Raw genomic sequence first — 27,930 nt, forward strand, 5'->3', positions numbered from 1 at the left:
TTCTCTTGGAATAGTCTCTGTGGGAATTCAATTGGATGTGCTGCATTTGGTTCTGCTCTGAAAGCTTTACAGAGACAAAACTAAGATCGTATTTGTTCAGCCATTCCCTCGGTTTTTTTTTCTTCTTCTGTGCAATGGTGTTTTCTATTGCGAGGACCCGGGCAGAGTGCTTATAGCTGGCTGTGGTCCCTGCTGTTTGGGATTGATAAAGCAGAGAAGATCCTCGGCAAACATATTTTCTGTCGTGTTTCCAACTGAGCTTGTTGAGTAATAGAGCACTGCAGTTAGGCTGTAAGTAGCTGCTTGCTGAAAGACTCACTGTTAAATGCATACAAAGGAGGCACTTCAATGTTCCCTGTGGATTTTTGATTTTTTTTTATTTTCAGGCTAATGCCTTATTTGTCATGTACTTCTTGAATGAGTTGAATTCTAGCCCCATGACATGTTTGACGAGTATATGTGAAGCAAAGTGTGCTTCTGAGCCACTTGCTGATTTGTGACAGGATTGTATTCCAAAAAGCCTCCAGACTGCATAGCATGTGTTCTCTCTGGTGGCATGTCTGAAGCCTCAGATCAACACAGGCCCCAGTGTACTGAATGAAATGTCTCTCTGCTTTATGACATCTGTTAAAAAGTTAGTGTCTTGTTCACTTGTGAAGAGGCAAATCCATCGCCGCAACGGGACATTGTTCCTGACAGTAATGGGAAAAGCTGCTGTTGTAACAGAATTTTAAATCTGGTTAGAGGAAGGGAACCCTTGAGATGCTTGTGAAAATTTATTGATTTTATTGCACCCAGGTTTTATTGGGATGCAGTTTTTTTTTTTTTCTTCCATGTTGTCTCGTTTGACTTTTCCTCTTCGTTTTTACACCAGAGTGAGAAGGGCAGTGGTCCAACAGATCCAAAAGATGGCGCTGTTTCAAACACCTCATGTTGTCACGCCAATTTGTTGCAATCTGTTTTGCTTTGGAAGTTTGAATTCAAGTGTTCATCCAGCCAACCATTATCTGATCCGCTTCTCCTCACGAGGGTCGCGGGGACGCTGGAGCCCATGCAAGCTTCGGCCAATAGTCGGGGCACACCCTGAGATGGTTGCCATCCAATCGCGAAGTACACAATCAGTACACTGAGTACAATAATAATAATAGTCTGATATTCAGAATTTGATTTGATTTAGCAAATCAATCAGTAACTTTAATTGATGAATGCAAACAGACTCATTTGCATGTTTTATTAAAGACATTTATGCTACCATTAGGGAAATAAAAAAAAATTTAAAAAAAGGTGGTGCGACCAAGTGAGAAAGTTGTTAGTTCATTTCAAAATATTCTCTTTGTGTTTTCAAAAGTTCAAAATATAGTATCTTTCTGAATTTTGTAATTTACAATCTCTTATTTTTTTTTGTATGCATAGGCACTTTTTTTATCTCCCCCAAAACTTTGATGAGCTTACTCTGCAACTTGCAAAAAGTATTGATCTGTCTTTCACAATCCACTGCTAAATCCATCACAGGTTACCTCTCAGCAGTGAAAGTTTCGAGTACATAAATCATCAATTGTAGACAGTCTGCATCACGATTCATTTCAATCATCACTTGGACGAATATTTTTCTTCACTTAATGACATCTGTCTGTCGACGTTTTGTCTTGAAATGTCATTATCACGCAGGACCATTGTGGAAGAGGGAGACCAGCTTTTATATTTATTTATATTTCTTTCCACAGATTTCGAGAAGTATATGGACTTTTTAAAACGCGTGACTCTCTTTTTGAGAAAAATAATGGAAACAAACAAGTTACATACTGTATGTGATCATGAATTGTAATGCTATTACATTGTAAGTACAAGGCTAAGAAACTGCAGTGGAAATCCAAATCCTAAAAAGGAATGCAAACACAATCACAATTGTAACTAGACAGCAGTGACTGTAATATCGAACTGACATTGGACTTGCTTCAAGTTTGACGACAGAAGACTGACCAGTGTGATACTGATAAAGATTGTATGTTCTAATGTGAGTGGAACAAATAAGCAACATGGTTCAGTGTGTATAAATTACACAGTAGATTTGACGTGACTGAAAAACTTAACTTCCAGGTTATCTTCAAGTTTCGAATCTGTCTAGAGTAGACATTCGGTTAAATTCATAACTAAAAATAAACACATATAGAGAAGATTATCCTTCACTGTATTTTTTATATGAATTATGCACCGTCCCACAATTTAAAAGTCACTCAGGTCAGAGTCTGTTCATTCGTGACGAATGGGGATAGCCTTCTAAAACAGTTCTTTTTACATTCCTTGGAGCAATGTTTACTCATGTGACTTGTTTCTCATTTTTATGTGATAGCCATACTTGATGACATGCCACGGACGAATGGCATGTATGAACGACCCTGTAAAATCAGAGTCCCAGTACTGTTGAGTTGTCTACAATGTCATTAAAAACTCTTTGCCATCTAGAAACAAGCGGACGATTTGTATAAACCTGAAGGGAGCTGGAATTGACTTGCTTGCAAGTGTGGTATGCACGCATGTGTGTGTGTGTCCGGTGTGTGATACCAGACCATCCGTCAACTGCCATGGTGACAAATATAGCCAGCTCTGCATCTCGACGGAAGCATCATCATCATTTGTCTTGTCAGCCCCTTGTTAAAATACCCTGAGAGAGACAAGATGAGGCATACGACTGCTCCCTCCCGCCATCCTCCTTCCCCCCCACTGCATCCGAATCACTTCTATTTCTGACAGACAAGTGGCTTTGTCAAAAGATGGTTATCACGTGTTGTTTAGTTTTGTGTCATTCCCTCCCCCCACACACACACTTGAAAAGAAGAAAATGACTCTGCTGGATTTAAATTACTTTTATCTTTGTAGAGAGATCGGATGGGATTTAATTGCAATTGAGATTGCAATATTGAGGTAGAATTTAGTAGCACAGCACAGCCTTTTAGCTTACAGTACAGGATTGTATAATACTATATTCTATATAATAATTTGATCCCTTTTTTCCTCACACAGCAGCGTTGAGCTTTTGATACCTCGCTTCTCTAGATAATTTACTGCAGCGGTGTTTTTGAAACAGCCCAATACATACACGAGGGCGTGCTGCCGATTGAAGCAAATGCCAACACCTGCTTGAATGCACACAGCAGCCAACTCATGCTGCCCTCACAAGCAACAGCTGGCCAGCCCCGCCCATACGCAGATCGCTGCAGTAATGCTCATAAGGTTTACAATATTATTTACAGTTGGCCCTCACATGTTACGTTTCGCCTTTTGTGGTGTCACTGTAGCGCACACTTTCAAAATGTACAAAACTTAATTGAAAAAAAGATGGATTTTTTCGCTTATCCTGGGATTTTGCAATAATTTTTCCACATGGACTGTTACCGCAGCCTCATATATAAAAGCAATGGACAGGAGGAAAGATTCGGAGAACATTCCAAATTTGTTTCACACGTGGAAAAAAAGAAGATAAGCGCAACGGGTCGCTTGCAAAGCACGGCTGTTGTGCTCAATTGCACAAATACAGTAAAGTACATTAATTTTAAATAGCCTACCACCACTAATTTGAATGACGTGTTATCTCGTCACAAATAGTAAAAGATTTATTCATATATATATATATATATATATACACATTAGGCCCATTGTTTTGTCATCTTACATTTTGCCACTCACACCGTATTTTTCATAATTAGGATGTGTTGCCCTCGGTTTAGTGACACCAGAGTGTAAACAATCCTCATTGATTTCATTTGCTCATTTCTTTTTAATTGCCTGGCTTGCTTCCAAACGTAACCTTACCTCCCCACAACTCCCTTGACCCTGGGAACCCAAGCCAATATTGTTTTTTTGTCCTTTTCTAACTAGGGCTCCCGGATGTGAGACTGTGAGGTTAGACACTTTTTCGAGGGCTTTATTTTAATAGACGCTTGACAAAGGTGGCTCACACTTTACTGCACTCTATCTACAGAATGCATAGATGGTCACATGGTGTTAGTCTGTTGTCATTAATAACATTCCATTCCATCATTATTAATAGTCCAAACTACAAGTGGAACCACACAGGTTTGGTTCATAATGATGATGACCCGTTGTCTAATAATACCATAATAAATGAATGAACATGCACAATGGTTGCCAATTGAGAGCTGCGTGGCGTCACACAGACTTAGAATAGACTTCCGCTATTTAAATTCATCCATCCATCCCTCGCTAATCAGGATTGGGTTGTGGGGGCAGTAACCAAAAGAGAGAAACTCAGACTTCCTTCTTCCCTGCCGCTTTGTCTGGCTCTTCAAGGGGGGGGATTCCAAGCTGTTCCTATAACAACCAGGTGAGTTTGATCGCAGGGAACTATGAACGTAGCTACTTCATTTGTGCCACAAGGGCTTCCTCCTCTCTGACCGAACGAAAATATAAGAACATCGCCCGTCAGTCAAGTTGGCGATGTCTGTGCTAAAACGGTGGCTACTGCTAAATGCTATCGTTATGTTGGTTCATATTTCAATAGCTGTATATAAGTATGTTATGCCAACACCCTCGCTCACCATTCTGCAAGCCTGCTCCTTTTTGGCTCATATTGGAAGTTGGCTGCGTTCTACCAATCTGGGTGCCCACAGACCGCAATAATTATTTTGTCCTCCATTGTTTCTCCATGCTGCCTTCACTGGATGCTGTCTGAGTGCCTTTTGTGTGTTGTAGTAACTCAATTTTTGACGCAGAGCGTCTGTTGCAACGTGATATGTCTCTTGCAGTTGAAATTTCACGACTTGAGCCAATGGGCGAGGATGTAAATTTCATTCATGTTGCTTGAATCGTGTTGCCTATGGAAGAGCTCGCACACTCTGTGCAGAGAACTCATTTTAGCCGCTTGAGTTTGTGATCTTGGTCCTTCTTTCCTGGTCTACACGCCGTGACCATAGGTGACGGTGGAAACCGACCGGTAAACCGAAAGCTTCGCCTTTTGGCTCTATCCTCCTCTCATGACGTCACTAGTCAAGGTCAGCAGCATATTATCTTCACGTTAAACAATGTTGATGGGGGACTGCACACCTGAGATGAAGTCCATCATGTTCACTATAGCAATTTTTTGAGCGTGTAATCAGTTAGAGTGAAGATGCAATTTAGCGCTAAATTGTTGGCATCTTGGCCTTTACTTAAAAGTATCTAGAGCGCTTTAGATTAATTTGATATCATGCTGCCTGTTTGGACAGAATCTTTCAAACCAAATTGTCAACACACAACATGCACAAATTGTCAGTTTCATTTCGAGTAAGAGACTCTACACACCTCATAAAAAATATAAAAAAAAGTTATTGTTTATACTATACTTATCAAATGCGGTAAAATACTCTAAATTAGGCAGTGTCAAAGTACCACAATCACATTTCAAAATATTAACCACGAAAAAAAATCTGAGGCCTAACTGTGGCTGCTGACTATTAATACCATTCCTTTATTTCCAAGTGTATTAACGTTAAAGTACATTTGTGTTAATTTGTCAGTAATGAGCACTGTGTTTCCCCCGGAGGCTCTTTTACTAGTTTGTCAGTGCCTTAACAATCCCCTGGTCAAACTATTAGGAAATAACAAGCAAGAAGCCACATGCTATTTTGGGAGAGGAGAAAAAAAAATCTAATCATTCGGTTATAGTCAAGCTTGGGGGGTAACGGAATACATGTAACAGTTACCAAAAAATAAATAAAAATTTAAAAATAAAGCATAATCAGGTTACGGGTAGATTTAGTAAAAAAAAGGTGATTATTTACCAGGATTATAATTTTAATGTCTTCTTAGATGATAATAATAAAACATTTAAAAATGTTTTTTAAAAAAGATGGCTCACGTGAGCTGGAGCTGACCAAGATGGCTTAAAGCAAAGGCGTGCCCTAGAGTGGTCACTGGTCTACCACTGGCAAGATTTAGGTCATTGCTGCATTTACAGAATGAATCAAAGAATTGTCTCCAATATGGTATCAGCGCTCTTTGAATTCCTCTGAGGCTATTCCCCACATGCATTTTGAGCGACTGCGTAAAATTTGCCATTAAAAACGGCACTGGGCTGAGTTTGGTCCCTTGCACTGACCTCTTGATGGAAATCAAAGCAAGCATGAGCTTCGATTTTAGATTGCAGCGTAAACAAAGGAGAGTGCTCTTCAAAGATGTCACCACTAAGAAATAGAGAAGGGGGAGTCTATCATGGCTCTCGTTCCTCTGTTCAAGGTAAAGCCGTTTCAAAAGCATTGCTTCAAAATCAATCTCGCTTGTGTCATATCTATGGGATTGTCTAGAATAGAGGAATCTGACAAATCTTTGAGACGGTGAGCTGGTGGACATCCAAAATGTTTGAATTTCAAAACATTTCTTATTGAACACACAAATGCTTAAAATATTGCACAATAAACACTGCACTATAACTAGCTCGCCAACCTGGCATAACACAACGTTTAGAATCACTCCAAAAAAAAAAAAAACTTCAATCCTACTCTCCCAGGTTGATAAAATCATGGCTGGATAATAATATGTTTCAACAACAAACGCAAATCCACTGCGTATTTTTATGTACCTTAATGTGGTCACTCTTGCGATGCAACAGACACCACAGAGCAACTATAACGTACATGAGAGTAAACAAAAACTGGGGTAGTTTGTAGATATTACAATAAACGTGAAGCCACATTTGAGTATATTAGCAGTGTCCACCTGAAATGTGGACACCACAGAACAACTGTCTCAACGTATAGAACTCACCATATAAATAACATTTTCCAACCCCAAGTTATAAATAAACCGCAACTGCAAGTTTTTTTTTTTTTTTTTCATCGGCTCGGCCCCCTCCAAAGTGGCCCGCGGCCTGGTGGTTGGGGATAATGGACAGATAATCCAATACAAAGAGCGCACATCACCTCACATAAAATGCAGCAAACGGGCTTGAGGGACAGCAACACGTCTACACGCTGCCCAACCATAAATGATAACGACTACGTACTTTGTCACTTGTTTCTATTTTCATGCATTTCTCATTGTCTGTTTTCTACATAGATTCTCAATAAAACAATGCCTTTTGAAGTTAATTGAATATTAATTGAATAATATGTTCCAGAGCACATATTGTTGGACTCGTAAATTGTTTATTACCTCTGCAGGCCACGTTTTACCTTCTGTTCTAAGATTAGAAACGGTCATGAACGTATTTGCAGGCTTTAATCATTCCAATGCGATTTATATACATAACAAAAACAGTTCAAAACTACGGAATGTTTACATAATCAAAATAATAGAACACACTTGTAAAAAATATTTTAGATGGGAATATTTATCAAGAAAGACTACTTGTAAACCTTCATGGCTGGGTGCAATACGTCAAATATTGCTTTCATCTCCTCGTCAAACATGATCTTTTATCTGAATATAAAACATAACACATATTGAAATTGAAGCATGGTGGCTAGATGATTTGTTTCTGTGGCTATTGAGTCACATCCCAAAGCATAAATGTGGAATGTTGTCATTGAGAATAGATAGTTGGCTGAGAATGTTGATTGGATCATATCCAACGCCACACAATTGTGTGATGTGTTGAATCGAATTCTCGATTGAAAGGAAAAAATGTGTTGACTGTATTGAATTATATCGACTGCATATTTCACTTGTATTGTGTGCGTCTGAGATGAAGGAGCAGGCAGGTATTGTTTCATATTTGTTTGGCACTTGTCAGACTTGGCGAGGACGTCTCCCTTTGTTTGGAGTGATGTGAAAAAGATTTGCCGGTGTGCGAGCATCCTGTTTTTACTGCTTGTAATTCAAAGATCAACAAGTTGACATTTGTTTTGACATATCTTCCATCTGCCAGCATTTTTGTAAATTCATTTTCGTAATCATTTTTATGACAGACGCCATGTTGCTGGTGGCAGAGCGACTGCAAGGACCTTTTCACATTGAAGCGGTCATTGAGCCAATTGACCTGAAGATTTCGGAGGCCATTATGACTATGCAGGACAACAACAAGATACTGTCAGCAAAGGTAACTTTCTCCATAGATGTGTCTTACAAAATTTATTTCATGAAAACAAAAACACCACATTTTCAAAACTCAACTACTGCCTTGCTTTTCTTGGAGTGTTCAAATAGGACCGTAGATGAGTGGTCCCCAACCTTTATTTCGCCAGTTCATAAGAGTCCAAAACTTATGCGGACAGGCAGCTGGTGTTGGTGGTGCGTGGGGGGCGGGCACTTGCTGCTAATGCTAACAGCTAGCTGCTTGCCAGTAGTTGCAACAACTAATTCCCTAGACTTGTGTCATGTCATACACTGATTGCGTACTTAACTGGCAGTTTGTAGGCATCCTAAATTAGCGATTGAATATGGAATGCCGTTGTGTTGACGTTGGTGACAACTATGTAATGTCAATTAAAACGGCGATAAAGCAAGCCGAAAGGTCGAAAATGGAAGTCAAGATAGCCGTTACGCCAAAATGAAGGCCGACTTCAAAGTAAAAGTCTTCTAAGGATATTGTATTGGCATCAATGATGCAATGTATTATTTTGTAAGCTTTATTTTGAAGTTAGCCATTGTGGAGGTGGCGTGTTCGTTGATAATGTTTGCAGCTTCCTTGACATGTCAGCCTAAAATGACGGCGTTGAGACAAGAGACAGAAAAAAAAATCCTTTATCATTAATTTGAGGACTCGTTTCACCGCAAGTTGCCAAACTGCTCCCATACATGCAACTTACGTGATCCATGTGAGGTTTCAACTTCTTCTGCTGCTATTATCGTGATTATGTTCACCCGTCATTCTGCAGATCGTGCCCGGCCCAAACCGTGGTGCTTGAGCCATACGGATCACCGGTCAAAGATCATCCGTTGCACCACTAGTCACGAGTCCATCATAGATGGATGTAACAGAGAAAAGCCTGTCACCTTTCAAAATAATATATTTTTAGCCTCAAATAATAAATAAACCAGAAGTACTAAATTTTTTTATTTTCATCATCAGTGAATCAATCGAGCCGCGGCCCGGTGGTTGAGAACCTCTGCCGTAAATGATTTGAGGCCGGGACATCGTTATAAATTACATTTTCAATCAGCTAATTTATTTTAATGCCTTCAAGATTCACTGTTAAATGAGATGACTTCTATTTAACCTGCAAATATAAAAGCTAATTTATTCTTCAACCTCTTTCGGTTTCAAATTGCTCAGCCGTCTTTGGAATAGAAAAATTCAAAGCTGCAAATACAAAACTTCTCTTATCAAAAGGCAAGCTTCATTTCAACTTTTACACTCTGGTGTATTTAAGCCCATCTCCCGGCTAGATTCACACGCGACAGTATGAATAAGATGTCCTATTCTTCCCCATATCACACCGGCCGCAATTTATAACTTTAGCCATTGTCTATGCACCTGAGGCTCTCGTCTCGAAATGTTGCGCTTGGCTAAAAGATTGCTGTGAGATTACGATCGCTCCCAAAATTCCCATTGCATTGTCCCTTCGTTTCAGTAGCACTGACCTGTGGAAAATCACTTTTTCTGTGTGATGCACAGGATAGAAGAATTGTAATCACGATGAAGGATAGATAAATATTAGACAAAAGACAGACCTTGTCATAACAGCCGTGTAGCTCCACAACGCATTGAATTGGAGGCCAGCACAGAGGCCACAAAGGCTGATGAGTTTTGCTCTTTGAATTTGTTTGGATCCGAACACCCCAGCAGAGGCTGCATTGGCAACAGTTGTCAAGTAATCTCGACTCACAATGCGCCGTGACAAATTCAGACAGATTAATGTCTGGTTCAAGAATTTAATGTTTTACATGTCTTCTTTCACTCCAATTACTGAACTTTTGCATCGCTCTAAAACCTACTCTCCAGTGCCCGTCCAATTGTAAAGTATTATTCATTGAGAGTACTTTCCCCTCCCATTAGCCGCGTTCATTGATGCCTGTTTTTTTTCCAAAGCTGAGCAGTAAGTTATAATGAGCAACATTTTCCTATAATCATTTGAGAGTTCAACTCAAATAATGTTACACCATTAACGAAGTATATAACGCAATTATCTAAATCGCCCCCTCAAGGTGTGAATGCAAACAAAAGTTCAACAATCCAAAGCATTTCCTCTAACGAGTGCATTTCTTATTAGCAGTTCTTTTTTAGCTTCTTTACGCCATGTCGTATTATCTCTCAAATTTGTCTCCTTCCTTTTAGTTTTTTCAGAGTTGTGGCCCACCAAAACCTTCATCCATAGGCAGGTCTGCACGTGGCATTTCAGATGTGTTCAGCGCTCGTTTCAGACCTTACCCTCCCGAGGAAAAGACGACCACAGCCACAGAGACGAGCCTAGATCGACTGGTATGTGTGAGCACAAGATTATGACGTTTATCTACTAATTTAAGAATCATTATTGCTCTGATGTAGGATTTATAGGTGTAGTTGTACTGCAACGTACAACCACAGTAGTCGGTTATATAAATATTTTGGGGCATATATAATTGCAAATAGCTTTCTTGTATGTTTTTAGACTACAAGTTGCACTCGGAAAGTCTCTCCCACAAATATAGTAAAATTGTACTAAATTCCTTTCCTATTCATACGGATGATAAAGTAATTTTTTTTAAATGCAAACATTAGAATGTGTATTTCTCTTCCTTGATGAGAAAGAAAATATGCACATTAATCATATCTACTATTGAACATGATTTGAGGTTGTCCTATTGATGGATTAAATTGCGCCATTTATCATGGAACTTAACGTCCACTAACGAGTATGTCTTCCCATTATTTGACCTATGTCCAATTAAATCTTTGTCTTCTTCATTTTTCTGCTGCTGCTTCACCTAGAGGGGTGTCTGGATGACAATGCAACACAGTGTAAGAATTACCTTCTTCTTTCCTTTGTGCACTCACACTGGGTCAGTTAAGACGTGATGGGCTTGGGGCACATCACATCTTTCCCCGCCGATTTGCATAAACACTGCTCAGGGGTCATTCGGATGTGTGCCATCACATTGGACTTGTGGCTCATTTCCAGTTTGTTTATATTATGCAAAGTGGCTATCATTTCTAACTGGTTAGAGATTATGAAATATGACCACGTGCTGGTGCTTGTGAATGAAGAATCGCGTTAGGCCTCTTCCATTGACTTTCAATCCGGAGTCCTTTACAATTACTGCCACCTGTTCATCAGGGACCGGTTAAACGCAGAGGTCAAATGTCATTCTCCATTGTTTATAAAATAAAGTACCTTTATCTTGTCTTTAAAGCTAAAGCACAGCACTGTGGCCGGCAGATGTTGGTTCAATTGAGATTATGGCACCTTTTATATTCAGTAAAAGTGTGGAAATGAATTAGGCCAGAGCCCTGACCATGTAGAGCTCTGGACAGCAGTGTGACAGTTTGGAATTGGATCTTGTTACGAACACAAAGACTGAAACGCATGAGAAAAGTGAACTTTTCTAACCTTGCATATGTATGAGCTCAGGTTCAAGCGGTTTAAAGAATAATACCTGGTTGTGCGCATGGGTTTTGTTTAAAATCCCAGTTGTTCATCTAGATATAATTAAGCCGAATGAAACGGCTGCTCCGCATGCTTTGATTTTGATACAGAAAAGATCACATTATATTAGGAGTAGACCCAATGCGACAGGAGCAGTGTACAATTTAGGATGGCTTAATGGAAGAAATTGAGTATAATATCCATCATCGTGTTCTCGGTAGTCTATAATCTCTTTAAGATAACAATCATTATGTTGTCATTTAGCTTGCTTGTGAAAGTGAGACAAGCTGTTGGAGGCCATTCAGTGAGTAAACCTCTTTCCCGAATGCCTGAAGAGACAACGTGCTGCACATTTAGCCTCTTCTCAAGTGTTTCCATTAACAGTATGATAGTGGGGCCACGATGTCAGTTCAGCGTGGCACTCAACCACGTGTTTACACAGTTACCCTGGAGGGAAATTAAATTCTCACACCGATATGCACCGAATGCATTACACGAACCGCAACACACGCACAAATGCAGGCTATTTGAATTTTGGAGGGTTTTGACAGTGCTTTGGAAGCAAACCAGCAAAAAACACTCATCTGTGTTTTTTCATCAGTGAGTGAGATTGAAATTATTGGCCCTGCGGTCGAGCGGCATGGTGGGTGATCGTTTCACAGTGCAGAGCTGCAAGGTACAGGGTTCAATTATGGCTCCAGCCTTCCTGTGTGCAGCTTGCATGTTCTCCCTGTGCCTGTGTGGGTTTTCTAGCCTGGTTTCCTCCCACATTCCAAAAACAAGCATGGTAGGTTGAATGAACACACATTCTTGTCCTTTGGTGTGATTGTGAGCACGGACGGTTGTTCCTCTTTGTGTGCCCTGCGATTGGCTGGCAACCAGTCCAGGGTGTACCCCGCCTACTGCCCGAAGGCAGCTGGGATAGGCTTTTTAGGGATGGAGGGCCCTGCGGTCCGGAGTAAGACACAGCAGCCCCATTGATGAGTGTAGTCACATCACTCAGAGCGCAATGACAACAAAAACTTTTGGAAAACTATTTTGGAGGGAATGTATGGAAAAAAAGATGGCCATTCTCAACTTCATTCAGTGTAGAAATGGTTTGTCTTTTGAGATTTTTTTTCTGCTCAGTGGAAGCGTAGACAGGACTGCCAATTACAATATGACCAATGGCAACATAGCCAAGTTGCTTTAAACTCTTAGATGTGCCGTAGATGGGTCCAGCTTTTGCTCTAATTCAACTCTTACAACGCCTGCAGTACACTTTTCCACTTGAGAGCCCCAAACTGGGTGCAAATCGGGAAGAAAAAGCAAAAAAGTGTGAAGGACAAAAAATTGCTGAGGTAACGCAGGGTGAGGATGCTGTTGGGTTTCCAAAACACTGCAATGTGCTGGTGGCATCTTGGCTGCAATATCAGAAAGTCGCATGTGAGATGTTGGTAGCGCAAAGAAAAAAATGTCATATTGATCGTCCGGGTTTTAATAGGAGAAAGAAGAAAGACATCTGCTACCCAAATACTTCGCCTTGGTGCAACCTTTTTACTTTGCTGCAATGTGGTCAAGTGATGTTTTCTGGCTGCAAGTCTCTAAAAACCGTATTAGCAAGCAGGTATTCCTCTTTCAATTTCAGCCGTTAAGCTTTCTCTATTTCGATATTTTATATTCACTTCAGGGCAGGGAATTATGTGTTCCTCCATTTCTTATCACACTTGCTTAAAAGAACTGCCTGCCCTTCCCATTTGACTCTTTTCCAATAGATTTCCAAATGAATTAGCAATGCATTCTTCAAGCAGCAAGACAAGAAAAAAAAAAGCATTGAGCTTTGTCTGCATTGTCTACAACTTAATTGCTTCACTCCCACGCAGTTGAATGAAGACAAAATACGACATAGGTGTGCAGACACCAATTATAGTGAACCCTTTCATTGTCGGGCATGGCATGATTTGTCAAAGTCTCAAGCCATTGTGAGTTAACTGTATAGTTTTAAATTCACTCTACTTTGTTTGCTCACAGGTATAAAGACAGAGGCTGATCTTGATGTCATATTTAAAGTCTTGCACCATTAGAAGCTCGGCATGATTTCACGTTGACAATACCATCCAATTCGGAGTGAGTTGGCGCAAAAACGTCTTAATAGATTTCCTGTCTTATCTGCTCAAGCTGAAAGGCCGTCAGTCGTTGGCAACCGCCATTGTCATTTTTACCTGGCTCCTGTCTCATATTTCAAAAACCTCAACGAGACAAACAAACTGAAAATGTTGAGAAGGGAAACACTCTTTTGTTGTTGGCAGGGGCTGCTGCGGTTGGTGCTTTCTTTCTTTGTCTCTTTCTCCTCTTCTGCGATTCCACATATCTTACTGCTATATAATAAATCTCAATAAGAAAAGTTTTAGGCTGGTGGAAGTTTTACCTTTTTTTTATAGTAGATACGTAACATTGTCTGGCATGAAAATGTGCACCAAACAAATTGAGTTTTAAATATAATAATCAACCAGGCAACAAGGACGATGAGACATATTTTTCTTAGGAGCAACTAGAATCATAAATACTACTGTTGCATCTTGGAAACGTGTGGTCAAGAAAATTGCCCATAAAGGGGAAGTCAACCCAAAACATTTATTAGCAAGATGTTTTATGCAGGCCTACTAGTCGAAATTATCCATTGTGATTAATATTGCGTAGGCGGAATATGAGTTAAGCGTTTTTTTTTTTGCCATCTCCGGGGGCGGCCATTTTGAGACTTTCTGTCGACTGAAAATGACATCATAGTTGCCCAGTGCTCAGCTAACGCCCAATTATGGGTCATCTTCATAAAACCGGTAATCCGTGATTGGTCATTACCTGAGCCCGAAGCAACTGTGATGTCATTTTCAGTTGACAGCAATTGGCAAAATGGCCACCGAGATGGACAAAAAGAGATGGATTTTGCTGCTTAACTCATATTCCACGAACGCAATCTAAATCAGAATGCCGGGTTTAGAATAGTGAAGGCACATATACAAGTTTACAGCAAAGAAAATTTGGGGGGTTGACTTCCCCTTTAACAAATTAGCGAAAAGACATTTTTTATGAGTCTGGACAGGTTGGAATATTGTCATTTCTAAGTAATAATTTGTCAGTGAACCTGTGAAATTAGCAATCTCTGAACTGCCATATGAAAACTGGAAAAATATCCATCCATCCATCCAGCGATCATCTGAGCCACTAAGATTTCGTTAAAATCACAAACAACTTGGATCTAGCATCACTGCTGACAGTGATGGAAAAAAATGTTCTCACGTGAAATTTCATTATCTATTCCTGTTGGTGCTGTTTGTCTAGACATCATATATAGTTCCATTCAATTCTACAAAGTTCATTTTTACCAAAAAATACTACTATGTACTTGCAGCTGGCATTCAATCTTACTATGACTTCACAATTTTCCACCTAAATGGGGAGCAATTTCCCATTTGGGCCCTTTGGACCCAAACAGGTGATTCGTCAAACTTGTCTGCTTTACCCCCCCGAGGAGCTTGTCTGCCATGATGCCACCGCCTGTTCATCATCCAGCTGTTGGCTCACTGTTTCGCTGTACAAAGTACGCGCAACTATTCATCCAACTTGGGAAAGAAGGTGACAACCTGACTTTTCCACTGCAAAGGATTTACCTCAAAGTTGAAAGAAACGTCACTCTGAAAAAGGAAATCCATTTTACCAAACTATTTGATGCACTTGTGCAAAATCATTGTGTACAAAGATAACCTAGTAATGCCATAAAGGTTTTCAGTTCCTCTCAGTTTCATTTTTTTTTGTTGTGATTCGCCCATTACAATTTGATGAGGTTTATGCATTTTGCAATAATCTCTAAGATCTCCGAGGCAATTTGAAGTTCCTGATGGTGGCCATGTGCTCTTCAAATAGAATACCGTTCATTATCCCAGAGCCCAACCTTGTATAATATGCATTGAGGTTAAATAAATGCTCCAATTATTTGCAGTTTGTTTTGTTAATCCTTTTGTACCCAAATATATTACTCACACCTGCAATATTTGTTCCCATTTCTATATTTGCACTAAATAGATGCCATTTTATGATTTTCTGAACTCAATTAAAATGACACAGACTTTATTGTATTTGATAAATCTGTAACCAACTTAGTTTTCCAAGTTGCTTTGAAAGTTTACCTGACAGCGAGCCATCTGTTTGTGAAGCCCTTTCCCCAAATGGAATATTTACCCTTGGGATAACACATGAAACCAGTCGGGTTTGAAACCTCCATCTGTGCTTATATTAAGCAGGTCATGGTTTGTTTAGCATGGACATGCTGCGCTAAAACATCTTTCCCCATTGAGGATCCTCTAAAATCAAACATTCCCAATAATGATAGTAAGCGTAACAATGATTTCCATACAGCTCTCGAGATGTATGTGCTGTGCTAGATAGATAGATATGCACACACACAAAAACACACAAAGGACTGAAGAGCTAGAGAGAAAATGTGGATGGCGAAGGCGACGGAGGAGCCAGTATTGATCGGGAAACTGGGCGGATGGCTTGAGCAGATACAAGGAACAATATCTAACATCTCCGTACAGATTAGCACAATTCTGGTAGCAGCTGAGATCCTTCGTGGAGCCCTCAAGCTAGCTCTGCTAGCTAGTGGAGGACCTGAGGTCGAAGGAGATACCACCAAGGGCACGTGTGCAAACTACGGTACCTAAAAAAAAAAAATTAAAACCCGGTCAGGGTGAACGGTCACATACAGGTGGGTCCTTGGTGGAATCATACTCTCACTGATTGATTGATTACTCACTAAAAAGCATAATCAATTGCTAAAATAATAGTTAGTTGCAGCCTTAGCCTGAGCTGGAAATATTTTCTACTGCTGGGTCCTTGTTAGAGCTCCGTGGATTTCGCAATAGCTCTAAATAACAGGCTCTCTAGAATGTCCACAATTTGAACCCCGCTGTCCCTCAGAGCTGTGTATCAGTGCCATTTCCCATCATCACTAAATCAGTCAAAGTCCCGTCACTACTTAGATCTGCGTCTCTTATCACCCATCGAGCACACAGAGGGGAGGATGCATCTCTGCATGTCTTTAATGCGCCCGCGTCGAGCAACTCAAACTCCATCTTGAAAAGACAGAGCATTTGTTTCTCCCTGGGAAATACTGCCTCTCAACATAAGCCACATTGCTACACTTTCCTTTGCAATAAAGAAAAAGAAGAAAATACAACTCCAGCGTGCCTCGTCACAACCAACTCAAAGGCAAAACTTCTTTCTGTGACAACTTGCTCCTTTTGGTTTTCCACAAAAATTACAGTCTGATATTGAACAATTTCTTATGAGAAAAATTGCCCAACCTTTTGTTCCTTTGGACCCGTTGCAAACGCAACTGCCCAGGGAAACAATTACTCTACTCTGAACTCTCTTCGATCTTATTGCTAAGAGTCCACCTTCCAAATATATTGAATATGCTCAGCGTGATAGTCAAGAGAGTCTTGTACCCTGTGGCTCTTCGATATTTCTCTCCACACATATTGCCTTGACCCTTGCTTATACATGTCAAAGAATGAAACTCCTCCCATGACGTAAGCATTTCAGCTATTTCAAAGTTATCAGAAATGCACAGCACACAAAGATGCCGATACCGAACTTCTTCTCTCTTTCTCTCCGTCACTCTTTCTATAATCGTCATGGTCATGACCATACATGCATGCTCACGAAATTTGACCTGTGCTTTGAACTCATTACAGTTAATTGGACACACAAGAGGAGCAAAGGGGGCTACTTGAGGAGATCTGTTCAGAGAAAGAATCTCCAACATTCCTCTCAATCTTCTCTGGAGAGCTTGTTTGGTTTATTTTGAGTCTTTTAGTACAGCGGCCTGTTATTGTCAGATGCATGCTGAGTACAACGAATTGGGTTTTTTCAGCCTTACTATTTGACCAGGATTGTTAGACTATTCCATTTTTATATCAGTGATAGCCGGTCAAGGCCTTCACTGCTGGCCTAACATTCACAACCAAAAATCAAGAAATCATGATAATATTTATATCCCTGTTATAGTTTATGTGAGAGTTTTTATCCAATGAGAATTCAGCTAGCTAAGTGTCTGTCTGTATATTATTTCTCCAGCCGTGGATAATTGATGGCATTTCCTCTCGTCGATTCCCATTACAATAGGCATAGTGAGTCATGCAATATCTAATTACTTACTGAGAGGTGTTTGGTAAACTAGAATTCTAAAAGTTACAAAAAAATCCTCTCTATGCAATGTTTCACGTCGTGGCCACGATAATAATGAACACCGCAAAAATAAATCTGTCAATCAAGAGCAGGCCACCTTGCTTGTATACAGCTCATCTTTTGGATCTTTTTCAACCGTGGCCAATGTTGTGGCTGGTGAGTGTACATTGTGTCACTTCAGGGTCCAGCAAGAGTTCTCAAAGAAGCAGCTTTCTATGCTCGAGAGGAAATAAAACTCCCCTCAAACCCTCAGAACATAAAAGAAAAGAAGAAGTCTCTGGAGAAGAAATTCAAAGAGTGAGCTCTCCTCTTGAGACAGCTCGCTGTACAATGTGAGCAAAAAAAAAAAAAAAAAAAGGAATAGAAATGTCATAACAATTGCTAGAAATCCAAATGTAATAGGATTATAATTCTACATGAGGATTATTTTGGATATAAAGCTAATATTGCAAATCCAGCAAAATAGATCCTATGCAATACGCACCAGATGTGATGTGACTCCATAGAAACGTACTTAATAAAACAAGATAGCACACTCAATAAAACAACACGCTCAATAAAAGCACAGACATGCGGCTGCGAACCACTTAAATATGTATTTTGGGTTTGAAAGTTTCCAGAGTTTGTCAAGAACAATCCACACGTGTACATTATGCGTCCCCCGATAGTTATAACAGACATTAGATATCATATTGGAATAAAAGTACACATTTTTTTGTATTCTACAATGACAATAAATGCAAACTGGATTGAACTTTTTTTAAAAAAAAAAAAAAAGAATTTTCCAACAGCACCACTCACTTGACATCACCTACTTGGAATAACGGCCATGTCTGATTCTGAGTTCTGGATGAGGCTCGAGCTAAAATATGAACGATGAAAGACACTTGCTAAGGGGGATTTAGCGAATGACTTGACTAAATGAAGAGCTCACCGTTGATTTGGGGATTACTATCATTTCTATTTAAAGAATTTATGTACTGTATTCTATTCCAGTCTCTACTTAAAATTTTTCTTAAAACAAAAAAGGGAGGGGGCGAGTTTCACCTTTGACTCTGCAGCCAGGAAAGTTGTCATTGTGAATTCGACAATGATCTTCTGCAGCGGTCGACCAAATTCCTTTCATGGTGTAGTGCACAATTGAGAAAGATGGAACGTATTGTCTGTCTTTTCTGCAAATATTCTTTCGATACTAGCACATAGAAATGGCCAATCCATTAATTAGCTGCTCAACATTTTGATTCTGATTCTTCAGAAGGGGAGCAAGTGAGACAGCGAGTGTAGCCAATTAAAAAAAATACAGAAAAGAGGAAACGCACTAAAAAAAAATCCAATATTTTGTGATTCGAACTGAACAGCAGGAAAAATTGTAATGTGATTTCTTTTAATTTGAGTTGATTAGAGGAAATTATGTAATGAAAATTGTTAAATGTCAAAATCAAACAGAGTATTTTTGCCCCCGGAAAGGCAGCTGCTGAAGTCGATTTCTTGCGCAGGCTCTTACTTGATTGTAATAATCGGTTCTGAGATTGCTGAGCTGACTTGTGTTCTCTCTTATCATGATATCAGACACAATGGTAACAACATCTGTTCATGATGAGTCCCCATGTTTTCCCCCTCCTGTTTGCTTTTCACCCACTCAAACTTCGTGCTGAGTCCAGATGGAATCAGTCACGGGTGAGAATTGTTCCAAATATTCAAGCCGCAACTCCTCGTCGCTCTTGTAGGAATCAAAGACAAACATATTATGGATGCAAGTGGACGCGACATGAGGCAAGAAAATGAAATACAAACTCTCTGGATTGAAAAAAAAAAAATGACGAGACGTGATGCAAAGTTAAGGAAGTTGCTCTCGCTTAAATGTTACAATTTATCAGTACCTTCTTGATTTTGATGTGTTGCAATTTTTTAAGCACATTGCTTTAGTTTACGAGTTAATTCATCTTTTTACAGCCCAATCGGCTTCATTATTTATTCGACACTTTGCCAATTTGGTGCTTTTCCAGAATTCTTGAGGAGTCAAATTTTAGTTACAAGACTAGTGACTTATTATGGACGAAGTGACAAGCTGAGTTACACACACGATAAACTGTAACGTGGTTGCCAGAAGCCCGTTCTCAGTCACAAAGCACTAATGCCCACATCTCTCAAGAGCACAATCTCGGACAAAACGTGGCCCAAACGAGTTTCCTCTTCAGTGTGTCGACGCTCTCCCTTCGAGACGAGCTCAGCCATCTGAAAGTGTCTCAAAGTACAACCGTTTGTCCTCTGCACCTCGAGGAGCCACATGAAGTGGCTCGGGCATATGATTAAGATAAATGCTGAGGAGAAAGCCTGGGAATGGCTCAAGATTTCCCTGGAAAAGCTGAAGAAAGGATAAGTGAAAGGAAACGGATGGATGGATCAACACTCATCTAATGAGTAACTCGTCTTCAGTTGGATGACTTTTACGAAATAGAAAGAAATTGGGAGGAGTAAACCCATGCGTGCAATGAAAGCCCATGAAATACAAAGGAAAGTTAAGGCCTGAGTCGAGGTTTAAACCAGAATGTTTTCATGCTGCCCTGTGTCAAATAAACAAATCATTTCGATAACTCGAATATTGGATCTTATTTGAAAGTGCAGCTTGCATGCACATATCGCAAGTTAATACTTTTGTACAGCAAATGAAACAAACATCCACCTTTTTCTGCGACGCATTTCCCCCCCAAGCACTTCTGTCCGAGCCTTAAGCCTTTCAACAAGTAAAGTCAAAATCATGCTAATGTCTATCCGTGCTCTGTTTTGGCCTGCGGCAGGTGATTGACATCAAAGAGAAACTGAAGGTGTCCAAAAGGTTCTGGTCCAATCTACCAGATGATATCTGCGCCGATGGCAAATTGACTGAGCCTGACGAAGAGCAATGTTGGAATAGTCACACCAAGGCCAGGTGAGGAACTTTTGTGGCTCTTCAAATGGGCAGAAAAGTGGGCCAGCTGCCGGGTGATCGTACGTTGCTCGGGATTCAAGTAACAACACTCTTATGAGATGAACTCCAAACGTACAATAATTAGTGCTCATATGGAGAAGTGCTCGAAGCGCCAAGATTCGAATACCCGGAGGAATCTCATCTTCAGTTATTACCACTGCAGTGTGGAGATCACTGAACTGTACAGAAGATTGGTTTGGCCGCTTCCTTTGACAGCAAACCAGAGAGACAGGCTGAATATTTTACCACACCATCCATCCCCTTTGCCCTCCCGCAAATAACAAAATCACAGATGGTGCAATAAAAGATGTTAATTCTCTTGCTTGTGCCAGCACTGTTTTTAAACACCACTCTAAATGTGGGAAGGGAATCAATTGCTTTGCAACAGTAAAACGACATTAACAGTCAAGACATGAGTGGACAGTGCATAATGAAATCCTCAGCGTTATTTTGCTTCGACACTAACAAGGTGAACCTTACATTATTTCTCAAATGTAAAAATAAACGAGTATTAAATGAGAGAATTTTATATTGCTCGTTCACCCCCTTGAAATGACTGATTCACTTTGATGCATGCGCTATTGTATTTTTTTTTTAAATAAAGGGCGGGTATTAACCTGAAAAATTCAAATACTTGACATGGGATAATAACCAATAACAGAGCTGATATTACATTCACCAAAATAATTCTTGTTGTGGGCTATTTTTTTCTAGATATTTCCCAGAGGTGGTAAAGGAGGGGCTAACCAACCAGGTGAACAACCCAGAGGTGAACTTGGACATCACCAGGCCAGACACATTAATTCGACAACAAATAATGGCACTGCGTGTGATGACCAACAAGCTGAAAAATGCATACAATGGAAATGATATTTACTTCCAAGACTCCAGTAAGTGTTGCTCTGATTATTATATTTTTCATTTTGAGTAAAGATTGAAAAAAATGTTCTTCGCTCACAATGCACATACTGTATCCACTTTATGTGCAAACACATGTAGAAATAACTATTCCATAAGATATACGAGCCATCGCCTTCAAAGGAAGATTCCGGCTGATTATCTGGTGGCAACACATCATGCAACTCCGAAGGATGCATTCGTTTTTACAATGGGGCGAGAATGGAATCATTAGTTTAACAGATAGCCGTTGTCATGGTGATGCAGACAATCGTACAGTAGCGAACGTTTATCGAGAAAAAGTCGGCAAGTTATGAGGAGAAACAGTAAATTGGTTGTTGTCGTCGTCTTACGGGAATAACAAAAATTCAAACAAAGAATATTTCCCGTTGTCTTGCACATGATTTGGGGGACATTGAACGGGAAACAATCACAACACAGATGCAGTGTGGATCTCTATTTTTAGTATACTGTCAGAAAAAAAATGCAAAATTTGTACCTTCAAGGGTCCAATGGCTTGTCGCATTTATTGTAAGCATTAAATAAGATACATATTGGGACCTTTATGATTTGCACCGTTTGTAGGCATATACTGTATGTACCTTTATGTCAGCACATAAGTCAACCCTTTATGGGTAGAGGAACTGTTTAGACCAGGGTTGGGCAGTATTATAAAAAATAAATAAATAAAATAAAATGATTCCTCTACTAAACCTGATCAGTTTGAAGTTGTAATTGCATCATTCATATCAATTAGGAGCACTTGCACCTGCTCACCTCCATTAGAGAAGAAAATCAAGCAAGTGATGACACTGCCAACATACCGAGGAAGGCTTACCATTTTTATACCAAGATGTGCACAATTACATGTACAGATGTCGTACTAAATCGTGAGCACTTTCATCGAGTAACAATGGAACTAACATGGATTGTAATATTTGTTCCGTCGCACAAAACTGTGCCATGGCCTCATGTTTTCAATGTGCGACTTCAATTTAACGTGACAGTTAATTAAGAAACACAATCAGCTACAGGTAACAGAGACATGCTTAAATGATAATGATAAAGGACCTTATGAGAGAAAGAAAAAGTTCAGTAGCATGCCACAAGCATCCTGGGAATTGAAAAGTAGCAGAAAAGTCAAAAAAGTACACAGCATCACAAAAAACTGTCAGTTTATTTTATTATTATTATTTTTATAACTCTTGCTGTTTATTTCTTTCCATTTTTTACAATAGTGGGCTCTTTTGAAAGGCATTTACACACAATCGCTAGTGCTAGTAGCTAGCTAGTGCTATTACCTAGCACTGTTTTGTTCCGTTACATTTCAACAAAGTGGTACAGAGATGGTCCCTTTGCCTGTTTTGACCATTTGCGTACCCTTTTCCAACCATAAACACTAATTATTTATACCTACAGGTTCAATTGTGAACCCCTCAGGACACATCACGAAAATTGGTACCATGGAGAATAGAAATGGATCCCGACAGTCGTGAAAGTGTAGTGGTGTCTTCTTGTACCATCCTTTCTTTGCTTCCTTGTTTAAACCACAGACACATTTAGAGCAGGACCAATTCAATTTGTTGTATTGGTTGGAAATGTCCCCAAGCACACAACCAAAATGAGGCGTCTCTCTTCTTGGATGCCGCTTCAACTGATGCTTTGGTTTCATTTCCGTTTAACAGGTTTCCCACTATTCAAAATGAATAATTGGGTTTGTTGTCTGCAGTGGTGTAGAATAGGGCTGAACCATTTCAGGGAACATTTTTATTGCAATTTCAATTTCATTTGTTACAATGTACAGTGACATTTAGAAACATGACAGAAAATGTCCTTATACCATTAACTCATTCACTACCAGCCGAGTTAAAAAAAAAAAAAAAAAGGATCTTTGACGTCTTTAGCCGTCAATGGGAGTAAATGAGTTAAAAACAATAAGCTATTACAGTAATAATGTGATTTGACAATCTCGCGATTTTGGTACCAAAACGATAAATCGTTCAGCCCTGGTGTAGAACTGCAAGATGTGTTAGAAATATGTATCTATGCTCATATGGCCGAATAATTTAAGCAACGTGTGCTTCCCCCATCCAGGTGACGAAGGCAGTAGTTCTGGCAGCGGCAGCGGCTGCTCAGACGGCTGCGTGACAGAGGCCGTTCTTGTGGGATCCGAAGCTCCTGTGATCGGAGCCGACAGAAGCGACGTCCACACAGCGGCGGCAGCGGCAGGCAAGACGCTCTCCCACGGACCGTCACAAATTTTAATGGTGACCACCCTCGTAACGTCATTCGGCGCAATGCAGCCCAGATGGAGATAATACATGTGTTGGTTCCTCACTAACTGCTGCGTCCAGTATGTTGAAGCCCATCCGATGGCTGCTCCTTCACCAGACCTGTAGAACCTTCTGGAACACACCCTGTTGAGAGTGGCTGACTGTGTGCTTGGACTGAAATGAGTACTGTGCTCGTGTGCCGCATCCTTGTCAACCCCCAAAAGAATGCTTGCTGGCGAAACTGAAAAAGCTTTCACCTCAGATGAAAAAAAATGGTGGCGTTCACTCATTGTTTGGGAGTGCATTTTTAAAATCATCGCAGGTGACAACTCACCTTATGATGTTCCTGCCAGTTGTTTTCTACATTGTGCAGGAATGTCGTTTTCTTTCCTTTGTACAACAACTTTGGGACTGTGTTCAGTTTATCCTATTTGCCCACCCACTTGGACAGACGAAAAAAAAATCTTACTGTGTGCATGCAAGGAAATAAAGCTCAGATATGCTTTGTTTATTTATTTCAATGCCGGCTTTTAAAGCTTTTGGATTTTATGATTTTGGACAAGATTACACATGAGTAGATCTGAGTTTTCATTCAGACAAACGGTATCAGGATCGCTTCAGGCGACTGCTTTCCTTTAACCATCTCATACGTTAACGTTTGCTCTCCAAAATGCGGCTGTTGGACTTCACCGAGGGAACTGCTTTGCACTGATATATTTTTGTGGGCTTGATTTGCTTTTATTCTACAAAAAAAAAAAAACACTCAGAATACCACTTTTTTTTTGTTCAATTGTTGGAATTTTGGTATCATGCTGTACCTAGCGATAATTTATGTGTTTTCTTTGAAGGTACTGCAATGTAACATTATTGGTCTGGTTAAAGACTGATAAGCATTACCGGGGTTGTCAAATTCTATATTACTAACTTGCTTCAATTATTTTTCGGACCTCCTTTAGAAAATGTTACCCCTCAGTATTTACTTAACCATCAGACCACAGCTTTCAAATACAAGTCAGAGTTATGGTCTCTGCACAATGTCCACAAAGCCGTCGATTTGAAACTAAGCTGAGTGCAGAGGTTAGGGCGATGTGCTGATAAACAAACGACGAAGGTCACTTCATACTCCTCCAGTCTATCTGGTACAGACTTTCACTTCAACATGATATAAAAGCTTCTGGTGCACGGCTAGATTCATGCGCCAACATATAATTTACGTGACCTTGAGTCACAAAAAGCCAAGTTCCAGACATGTTGCAGGGATACCAATAAAAGGGGACAAACGTTCATAGTAGCAGGGCGGTGCAGAGTCACTATGATGCAGTGTGTCTAAAGATAAACACCTGAAAAGTCACTCACTTTTCTCAGCTGAGATTTTTCCCAAAGCCTTCCTCTCGAGCAAATTAACAGCTGCAGTGAGCTTCTCAAACAGATTACACGTTCCATGTAGCGGGCATGGAACATTACTCCTCTCCTCGCAGCTCCCCAGAGGGAGAAAAAGCACTTTTCCCTCACGGCCGTTGTCCTTAAAAAATAAAAAATCTTCAACACAAATGACAAGCACAATAGAAATATGGTGCTCCTGTTGTCCTCTCAAATGAGCAAATATTTGTACAGTTATCCACTGAGACAACATTTGCTGCTAATTAAAAGTATTTGTGTTTGACCATATGGTTTAGCGAAGAGACTGCGACAAAAAAAAAAAAAAGCTTGCAGTCCAGGACAGAATGAGAAGCGAATTAATTGTGTCATCTCGTTCTGAGCAGAAAGTGTATTAGCAGGAGGTGACCAGCAGATTCCCGGCAAACTCACCATGGTGCAATTGAATCAGGGACAAGACTTCCCAGCGTGAAACAGAGAGCCGTACAGAAATAGATGAGCAGAATGTTGCATGGTTGGAGACATGAAGCGCAAACTGTTTAGAAATGTTTATTTCTCAGCAAGTACACCACTCTCAACTCGACTCAACAGAGCTCCCGCGTACGAGCTCAACTTAAGTGGTTAGGAGGAGGCACTTTGGACTAACTGGAGACACTTGAGGGAGGACTGGCTGACTCCAAAATAAAGTGCATCACAGTAATCCAGAAATGTAATGAAGGCATGGATTACTCTTTCTGTTGTGAAAGGAAAGGCTTTACTTTAGCCAGCTGCCTAAGATAGCATTTTTGAAAAAGCTGGATTTGACAGCAGCACCGATTTACCGGTACAATTAAAAACCCCGATTCTAAATTGTAGGCTTTAGATAAGATGCCAGGGGGCCGAAGTCATCTGGGTGAGCTCTACAAAAGCCACTTGGGACCATAACTTCTGTTTTCTTTTTGTTGGATTTCAAGAAGTTTAGTGCAAGTCAGGCTTTGATTTCTTCCAGATAGGGCAAAAGTGGCCTTAACGAGAAAGCGTTATTTTTGCTTCGTGGGACATAGATGTGACTGCCATCCGCAAAGTAGTGAAAGGAATAACCGTACTTTCTTAAGATGGAACCCAGGAGCACCAAATACAATGAAAACAGCAGTGGCTTCGAAATGGAACCCTGTGGAACACCATAGTTATACACACAGAGTCCAGGAGAATGACATTTTAAAACTCGTAACGTGCAGCATCTTAAAAAAGAAATAACAGAAAAAAATCTAGGCGAAATGTTCAGACATTTAGATAAGTCTTTTGTCAGCTCCATGAGTTATGTCTAATAGTATCACTGCAATTTAAACAAACATTTAGATTATCCGTGTGTGAATGCTGACAGAATCTAATTCATACGAATGCGATTGTTTGTCAAAAACATTTTTGGCAAATTGTCTTTATAGATTCCACAGTCTCCCCAGCCTTTCCTTAACGTATGCCCGCATGATACTTTCTCGGTCAAACAAAAAAATTATTGACCTCTTTGAGACTAATTAGTTCATCTCTTCTTAATTCCTGTATATTGTACTTTTTAATCCATAGCTCACGGACAATGCGGCAAAGAATTTCTTAGCATCGCACCAAAGCACTTACCGGGGGTCAAATCAGGTTGATATGATGTCATCCTATAACATTTCCCAGTTATTTTGGTATTTTAGCTCAGTACTAGCATTTTTCAACAGTCCACTTCTTATCGAATTGTAACATCGACTTTAATTAATAGTAAAATTTGGCCTCCCACTCTGCATTAACAGCTGTGTATGAGCATCTGTGGTTTTACGAAGGCTGACACTCCTGCATACTTAAGAGCCCAAACAAGATAGTTGTCTATAAAAAGGGTTTTGGCTGACTAAGAATAAGGAGGTTTTTTATTGGTGTCCCTGAAATAATGTGAAGCAAATACAAAAAGACATGTTATGAAGTTGCTCCCGAAAGAACTTGCTCTTCTCCGATTGTGTTGAGCGATGTTTGCCCTTTTCCTTTGTCTTATGTGTTCACTCCCAAAAAAACTATCACAGCATTGTCACATATATAGCATCAGTGTCTAAGATGCTTAAAGAACTGAATTTAATTTGTCTGGGAAACATCTTTTTTTTTTGTCTCCTTTTTAGACTCTTTGGCATTTCAAAAATGAAAAAAAGAACATAAGTGACAAGTAACTTGAGGTTGTGGGTTTAACAGAATGTTTTGGACAAAATGTTTTATGCAAGGTCCTTTCCATTTCGATGTAAAACGTTGAATGCACTTTTGCTAAGACATGCTGTGAGTGTGGTACTATGTTTCATTTGCAAAATCCGATAACCGAGGAGCACAGCTGCCAATGCACAGTGTTTGAAGTCTTTTGGAACTGAAGTTGTTGAAACAGCAGACATGCCTTACCATTTTTTAAAATAATTGAATGGATTGCTCATTTGGCTTTTGTTACTGAAAATAATAGAAAGTAATATTAAAGATTTTGTTTTAAAACTCTGTTTTTCTGTCTTTTTTTTAATGCATAGACAATATTACCATAAAATGCCTTGATGGTGTCCTCGTCTTATTGTGAGAATTTTGTAGGAAATTGCACTCGCACAATATCAGAATGCTCATTCTGGGGGATTAGGGTGTATTTTCAATTATTTTAAGCGACCAATTTATTTAGGTAAGAATGCTCATCTTTGAATAGTAA

The 27,930-nt window shown here is 39.9% G+C and overlaps 1 protein-coding gene across 1 annotated transcript in view; it reads left to right on the forward strand.

Moving 5' to 3' along the window:
• The window catches only part of LOC148337167 (glypican-6-like), a 78,616-nt gene extending 50,930 nt beyond the window's left edge, over nt 1-27,686 (forward strand). Inside the window, exons 5-10 of the mRNA XM_088295374.1 lie at nt 7,902-8,032; nt 10,211-10,354; nt 10,844-10,873; nt 20,525-20,655; nt 21,409-21,584; nt 23,686-27,686. Coding sequence (XP_088151500.1) covers nt 7,902-8,032; nt 10,211-10,354; nt 10,844-10,873; nt 20,525-20,655; nt 21,409-21,584; nt 23,686-23,909 — 836 coding nt within the window. The 3' untranslated portion in view covers nt 23,910-27,686. The remainder of the gene's footprint in view (nt 1-7,901; nt 8,033-10,210; nt 10,355-10,843; nt 10,874-20,524; nt 20,656-21,408; nt 21,585-23,685) is intronic.
• Nucleotides 27,687-27,930: the final 244 nt, after the last annotated feature.

The sequence above is a fragment of the Idiotropiscis lumnitzeri genome, chromosome 5, assembly GCF_059441095.1.
Source record: "Idiotropiscis lumnitzeri isolate Australia: NSW breed Sydney's pygmy pipehorse chromosome 5, RoL_Ilum_1.0, whole genome shotgun sequence".
NCBI lineage: Eukaryota > Metazoa > Chordata > Actinopteri > Syngnathiformes > Syngnathidae > Idiotropiscis > Idiotropiscis lumnitzeri.